Genomic DNA, 7614 nt, shown 5'->3' with positions numbered 1-7614 from the left:
ACTGGGGCCCCACAAGGGTGCGTTCTGAGCCCTCTCCTGTACTCCCTGTTCACCCACGACTGCGTGGCCACGCACGCCTCCAACTCAATCATCAAGTTTGCGGACGACACAACAGTGGTAGGCTTGATTACCAACAACGACGAGACGGCCTACAGGGAGGAGGTGAGGGCCCTCGGAGTGTGGTGTCAGGAAAATAACCTCACACTCAACGTCAACAAAACTAAGGAGATGATTGTGGACTTCAGGAAACAGCAGAGGGAACACCCCCCTATCCACATCGATGGAACAGTAGTGGAGAGAGTAGCAAGTTTTAAGTTCCTCGGCATACACATCACAGACAAACTGAATTGGTCCACTCACACAGACAGCATCGTGAAGAAGGCACAGCAGCGCCTCTTCAACCTCAGGAGGCTGAAGAAATTCGGCTTGTCACCAAAAGCACTCACAAACTTCTACAGATGCACAATCGAGAGCATCCTGGCGGGCTGTATTACCGCCTGGTACGGCAACTGCTCCGCCCTCAACCGTAAGGCTCTGCAGAGGGTAGTGAGGTCTGCACAACGCATCACCGGGGGCAAACTACCTGCCCTCCAGGACACCTACACCACCCGATGTTACAGGAAGGCCATAACGATCATCAAGGACATCAACCACCCGAGCCACTGCCTGTTCACCCCGCTATCATCCAGAAGGCGAGGTCAGTACAGGCGCATCAAAGCTGGGACCGAGAGACTGAAAAACAGCTTCTATCTCAAGGCCATCAGACTGTTAAACAGCCACCACTAACATTGAGTGGCTGCTGCCAACACACTGACACTGACTCAACTCCAGCCACTTTAATAATGGGAATTGATGGGAAATGATGTAAATATATCACAAGCCACTTTAAACAATGCTACCTTATATAATGTTACTTACCCTACATTATTCATCTCATATGCATACGTATATACTGTACTCTATATCATCGACTGCATCCTTATGTAATACATGTTTCACTAGCCACTTTAACTATGCCACTTTGTTTACATACTCATCTCATATGTATATACTGTACTCGATACCATCTACTGTATCTTGCCTATGCTGCTCTGTACCATCACTCATTCATATATCCTTATGTACATATTATTTATCCCTTTACACTGTGTATAAGACAGTAGTTTAGGAATTGTTAGTTAGATTACTTGTTGGTTATTACTGCATTGTCAAAACTAGAAGCACAAGCATTTCGCTACACTCGCTTTAACATCTGCTAAAAAGGTGTATGTGACAAATAAAATTTTATTTTATTTTATTTGATATGCATATCCGGGCTTCTGGGCCTGAGTAACAGGCAGTTTACTTTGGGCACGTCAGTCAGGCGGAAAATCAGGAAACTAGACCCTACCCCAGAGAGTCTAAAGTCCTCGGCCACTAGGAGCACCACCTCTGGATGTGCGTTTTCCTGTTTGCTTATGGCCGTATACAGCTCATTGAGTATGGTCTTAGTGCCAGCATTGGTTTGTGGTGGTAAATAGACAGCTACGAAAAGTATAGACAAAAACTCTCTTGGCAAATAGTGTGGTCTATAGCTTATCATGACATACTCTACCTCAGGCGAGCAAAACCTCGAGACTTCCTTGGACTACGTGCACCAGCTGTTGTTTACAAATATACATAGACAAATATACATACACCCCTCGTCTTACCAGAGGCCGCTGATCGATCCTGGCGAAAGAACTTAAAACCTGCCAGCTGTATGTTCTTCATGTTGTCGTCCAGCCACGACTCGGTGAAACATTGTCCTGTTGGTAAGATATACACTACCATTCAAAAGTTTGGGGTCACTTAGAAAGTTCCTTGTTTTTTAAAAGAAAAACATTTTTTTTTGTCCATTATATTAGCATCGAATTCATCAGAAATACAGTGTAGACTTTGTTAATGTTGTAAATTTCTATGGTAGCTGGAAAACGGCTGATTTCTTCTGGAATACCTACATAGACGTACAGAGGCCCATTATCAGCAACCATCACTCCTGTGTTCCAATGGCACATTGTGTTAGCTAATTTGTGTTCTGTTAGCTAATCCAAGTTTATAATTTTAAAATTATGTTAAATTGCAATTATGTTAGCACAGCTGAAAACTGTTGTCCTGATTAAAGAAGCAATAGAACTGGCCTTCTTAGACTAGTTGAGTATCTGGAGCATCAGCATTTGTGGGTTCAATTACAGGCTCAAAATGGCCAGAAACAAAGAACATTCTTCAGTCTATTCTTGTTCTGAGAAATTGACAAGAAACTGAAGATCTCGTACAACGCTGTGTACTACTCCCTTCACAGAAGAGCGCAAACTGTCTCTAACCAGAACAGAAAGAAGACTTGGAGGCCCCGGTGCACATCTGAGCAAGAAGACAAGTACAATAGTGTCTAGTTTGAGAAACAGACACCTCACAAGTCCTCAACTGGCAGCTTAATTAAATAGTTCCCGCAAAAAAACAGTCTCAACGTCAACAGTGAAGAGGCAACTCCGGGATGCTGGCCTTCTAGGCAGAGTTGCAAAGAGTTGCAAATCCATATCTCAGACTGAACAATGAAAATACATTATTAAGATGGGTCAAAGAACACATACTGGACAGAGGAAGTTTGGAAAAAAGGGTTTTGGACAGACTAATCTAAGTTTGAGGTGTTTGGATCACAAAGAATGACATTTGTGAGATGCAGAAAAATATGAAAAGATGCTGGTTGAGTGCTTGACACCAACTGTCAAGCATGGTGAAGGCAATGTGATGGTCTGGGGGTGCTCTGGTGGTGGTAAAGTGGGAGATTTGTACAGGGTGATTAATTGGAGCCAATTTCCTCCTACAACAGGACAATGACCCAAAGCACAGCTCCAAACTATGCAAGAACTATTTAGGAAAGAAGCAGTCAGCTGGTATCCTGTCTATAATGGAGTGGCCAGCACAGTCACCGGATCTCAACCCTATTGAGCTGTTGTGGGAGCAGCTTGACCGTAAGAGCCCATCAAGCAAATTCAACTTGTGGGAGGTGCTTCAGAAAGCATGGGGTGAAATCTCTTCAGATTATCTCAACAAATTGACAACTAGAATGCCAAAGGTCTGCAAGGCTGTAATTGCTGCAAATGGAGGATTCTTTGACAAAAGCAGAGTTTGAAGGAAATTATTATTTCAATTAAAAATCATTATTTATAATCTTGTCAACGTCTTGACTATATTTCCTCATTTCATGTATGGTTTCATGGAAAAACAAGGACATTTCTAAGTGACCCCAAACTTTTGAGCGGTAGTGTACGTGATTGTAGCTCGTCTATTTTATTTTTCATTGATTGTATGATGGATAATAGGACCGATGGTAAAGGGAGATTACCTGCTCGCCGCCGGATCCTTACAAGGTATCTGGACCGTCGTCCCCGATATCCCTGTCTCTTTCTCCAGTGAATGACGGGGATGAGGGCCTTGTCGGGCATTATAATATATATAGCTAGCTAAACCATGGCAGGTGGCCATATCTATGACTAAAAATAGAAGAGGTTTTACAATCGGAGATCTATTGCATCTACCTACCTGACCGGCCGGATCTACCTATCCAACCTACTTGCCCGTGTTGTGAGCTTATTTCACTCTTAGTGGCGGCATTGGCAACAGTTGGCGCCTTCCTTCCCACTACATGAGGGACTCCGAGCCCTTCCATTTAGACTTCGGCTGTCTGAAGTCAACTCATCCCTCGTAGCTGCTTCTGGATCTTCTGCCCTGGTCCTACCTGTTTCTGGTCCAGTCCCCAAGGTAAAGAGTTTTAAAGAGGGATTGAGCATGGGCCTACTCCAAGAGACAGTGTGGACAAATCACCATGTGTGATTTACATAAACCAGACCTGGATCACCTTGTACACCAGACTTGGAAGGCTGTCTACTTGGCTCTAACCGCAGCCTAAAAACACATCATTGATATATGACTGAAATAAATGAAAACCAGCTATTTATGTATACTGATTTTAATAAATTGCACAATTGTAAAGTTTGCTCATTCACAGTGAACAGCATTTAACCAATGTCTAATAAAGGGTCTGAATGTACTCTAATTCAAAGAAACAAGGGGTTTTGAAGAAGACTTGAACATTACATTGCTAAAGGACAGGCTTCAGTCAATGTCAATGAACAGTTTTAGTTCTGAAAGGTTTAAGGCGTTGTAGAAAATATGTGAAATAAACATGATCAGTGAAGATAATGTTTTATCTCCGCAGAAAACATGGCTAACTATACCTTACATTGCTGTATGTATCACATTTGAGTATTTATTACTCCAAACAAAAATGACAAAGTAAAAAAAAGAAACAAGTGGAGACATATTTTTATTAATTCTGACGTACACTTGTCAGTTAGAAAAGTATGAGGGTTACACAGTTCAAGTTACTTCCATGTATTATCTTGTGCAAACACTAGATGGTGCGAAGGAGATGTCTTGGAAAAGAACAATATTCAAGAGACGAAACCTCCAAATGTAGGAAAAAAATAAGTGCATTTAAACCTATGAATTGATCACTTTTGTAGTATTTATTGATTTCCCAGCTTCATACAAACTGGATGTTGAGGCATAAACATAGTACATTTCAACAAAAATATAACCAATATTTACAATTATTGTATTAAAAATACAAAAAAAACTACTGATACGTACTCCACCAATTGTCTTTTTAAAAGACATACAGGTCAAAGTAGTACAAGAAAGTATGAGAAATCATCACCAGTTAAATATACACTTCTCACTTGACATCACATCAAACCGAGTAGCAGTTCTACCTACTACAATTATCTTTATGTTGTACATTGTTGTGCAATGTTTTGTTTTTCGAAATAGGACTTGGCCTGCTAAAGAGTTGAAGGAAAGTGAATGATGATGATGCATGTTACCACTGAATTACAAACACATTCGACAATCTATTGGCAGCCATAGAAAAAATGTATCATGACAAATGATTATAGTGTAATGACAAACCACAGTGAAAAACACTGCACTCTTTTATTTCTACTTTTCAGTCTATAGTTTTACTACTGATCAATGTGATCAGCACAACTCAGTGATAAAATAAGTGACACTTTCACAATTTGATTACTAATAATTCTGATTAGCAGCCGTCAAAGTTAATTATTTAATATAGGTAACTTCCCCACTGGAGTCAAAAAACAAACATATTCAATAACCTTCAGTCAATTCCAATGATGTTGCGAAACAGTGGATAACAGGTTTGTTCTACGTTAGCATTGCCTACTCATATGTACATCCACTGAGCTTGATGCCTGTAACAGTGGAGGACTTCTCCAAGTGGCTTTGCAATGACGAGGAAGGGATGTCTCCAACAGCAAGGTTGGAGAGAATGTTTATTTTAGTTCATTCTCGTGTATTCTAGTTCAGTCTTAAAAAGGGCAATCCTTAGTTGAAACAATAAAGCATTCACACCGCCTCTGTTTTGCTAAAAAGCTGAGGGGTGGGCCTGGAGAAATGTAACCACTCAAATGAATAGACGGAGATATGTATGCAAGGACTGACCAATCAAGCTATCAAAATGAGTTTTAAGCATGTTTTTCAGGCTATACAATGTCTGTTTACATTTCCAAACATTGAAGTAAAACAAGATTCTATTTTGGGGTACAATGGGGTTTGAAAGTTGAACTAAGCTCATGAGGCATTTATAAGTTATATTCTTCAAGAATCAATGGATATATATCATTAATTTATAAGTCCAAAAATGGACGTAGCAACAGCAGATTGCAGCACCACTGAAAGATCCGAGACTCCATTCACCTCTAGGATTCAAGCCTTTGGGGTGCATAACTCAAACACGTCCCCAAGTTGGTTCATTTTAAAAACCGGTATAAATCACCTCTGTACTTATCTTTCAACATCACCATTAGGGGCAAGACTAAGCCAATATAAATCTCACATAGTTGTCCAAAACAATACTGTCTAAATATAGAATGAATATAAGTCACCAGGTGACCTTCCAGTTTAAAAACCTGGATGTTCCTATCAGAGGATTCATTGCTAAATATACAAGCTGACATTTTTTCCAATCTCTGAAAGACTAAAACGTGTGTGGGCAATGCTTCCTGCTCTGGCCCCGTCCCTCCCCCAAGGCAGGCTTTTCTGAAAGGGAGGCGGACACTAACACAATCCTTTAGGCAAAATTGAAAAAAACTGACCAGACCACAATGGCTTCAAGTGATAACTCTCATCAACACAAATTCAAAGATGTAGGTAACAAAAATGCTCCATGATGACATTCACCTATACGTTTCAGCTGATGCCAGCACCAAGAGGGCAGGTGACAAACACGGTGGCTAGCTAAGTATGTTATATTTCCTGCAAGCCACCTAGCTAACTTGAGTTAATCTTCTGAAACACGTATTGCCGTCTAACATACCTGTGTTACATTGGGGGGGGTTGTATTTATTTTATGTTTGCCAACTTATGTAGCTAGGTAGCTAGCTAGCTAGCCAGCCTAGCTAAACAACTACAGGCAGCCATATCTATCACTAAAAATAGAAGAGGTTTTACAATCGGAGATGGGACTGGCCAACCAGCTAGGTCCAGCCAGATGGGACCGGCTAGACAGGTAGGGTCACTGCTACGCCCCCCCACCGTTAAACCTGTACATTACTGTATATGACCTAGAACTTAAGATGTGGCGGGTCGTATTGGAAAAAGAGACCGATATCCAGGCCAGGGTTGGGAATGGAGGGTTGTACTAAAACTTAAGGTTTTACTGAAAAGTGCTGGAGCCAAACTGCCACTGCTAACTGGACAGTCACAATGAGAGACATAATTTGGGGTAACCAACAATTATTTCTCTCATTGTGACTGTCCAGTTAGCAGTGGGGTGGAGCCACCACTAGGTCATATCTAATATGTGAATGACCAGATAATACTGTAATTAAGGAATAAAACAGCCTTTTGACAGATTTGTCATTCCGAGTCCATAGATGAGACTTGGGTATAGTCTCTTTTACACCCAGAGTGCAATAGTTCTGGAAAGAAGACCCCCAAAAACCTAGCAGGAATTTGAAAATCCATAAGAGTTCAAAATCGATCAATGTTCTTTTTATTAAATCATCATTGTCCGTTTTGTTCACGTTTTATAAAGTAGAAAAAGACAAAGTGCAGACAAAGCTCAACACGTCATGATGCTGTGTGTAAAGTGGGTTGGGATAATGGTCTTGGAAAGCTGTTCCAGGACACCTGTGTGTGTGTGTGTGTGTGTGTGTGAGCGTGGTTGTCATGCGTCGCCGTATGTTTTTCCAGCAAAACAGTTTTGACTTGCTTTTCTTTTTTTCCAAAGTGCCAGGCATTGTATCTTTCTTTTCTGTCTCTCCTTCTTCACAGTATTTTTTCAAGCAGGGTTATTCAACCCCTGATAATGCTTTAAGGCAGGGGAGGGAGATGAGCAGAGGAGTCTACCAATCAGGAGGGAGAGTACGATGCAGGAGGCAGGCACGTACGTACTGGATTGCTTTGTCCGTCCATCAGTGTCTTTTTTTCCGGCTCCATGGAAGTGACTTCAAGTCATCCAGCAGAAGACAGTTCTCTCTCAGACTGCTGATACCTGTTCATCCTCTGAAGAGA

At 41.2% G+C, this 7614-nt stretch overlaps 1 protein-coding gene across 1 annotated transcript in view; it reads right to left on the bottom strand.

The window, feature by feature from the left end:
- Window positions 1–4328: 4328 nt before the first annotated feature.
- LOC135526508 (rap guanine nucleotide exchange factor 2-like) overlaps window positions 4329–7614 on the bottom strand; it is a 168765-nt gene continuing 165479 nt past the window's right edge. Inside the window, exon 31 of the mRNA XM_064954942.1 lies at window positions 4329–7605. Within this exon, the coding sequence (XP_064811014.1) occupies window positions 7580–7605 (26 nt within the window). The 3' untranslated portion in view covers window positions 4329–7579. The remainder of the gene's footprint in view (window positions 7606–7614) is intronic.

This window comes from Oncorhynchus masou, chromosome 32 (genome assembly GCF_036934945.1).
Source record: "Oncorhynchus masou masou isolate Uvic2021 chromosome 32, UVic_Omas_1.1, whole genome shotgun sequence".
NCBI classification, from domain to species: domain Eukaryota; kingdom Metazoa; phylum Chordata; class Actinopteri; order Salmoniformes; family Salmonidae; genus Oncorhynchus; species Oncorhynchus masou.
Note: the sequence above shows the minus strand (reverse complement) of the source record. Positions and strands in the feature narration are given on the sequence as shown.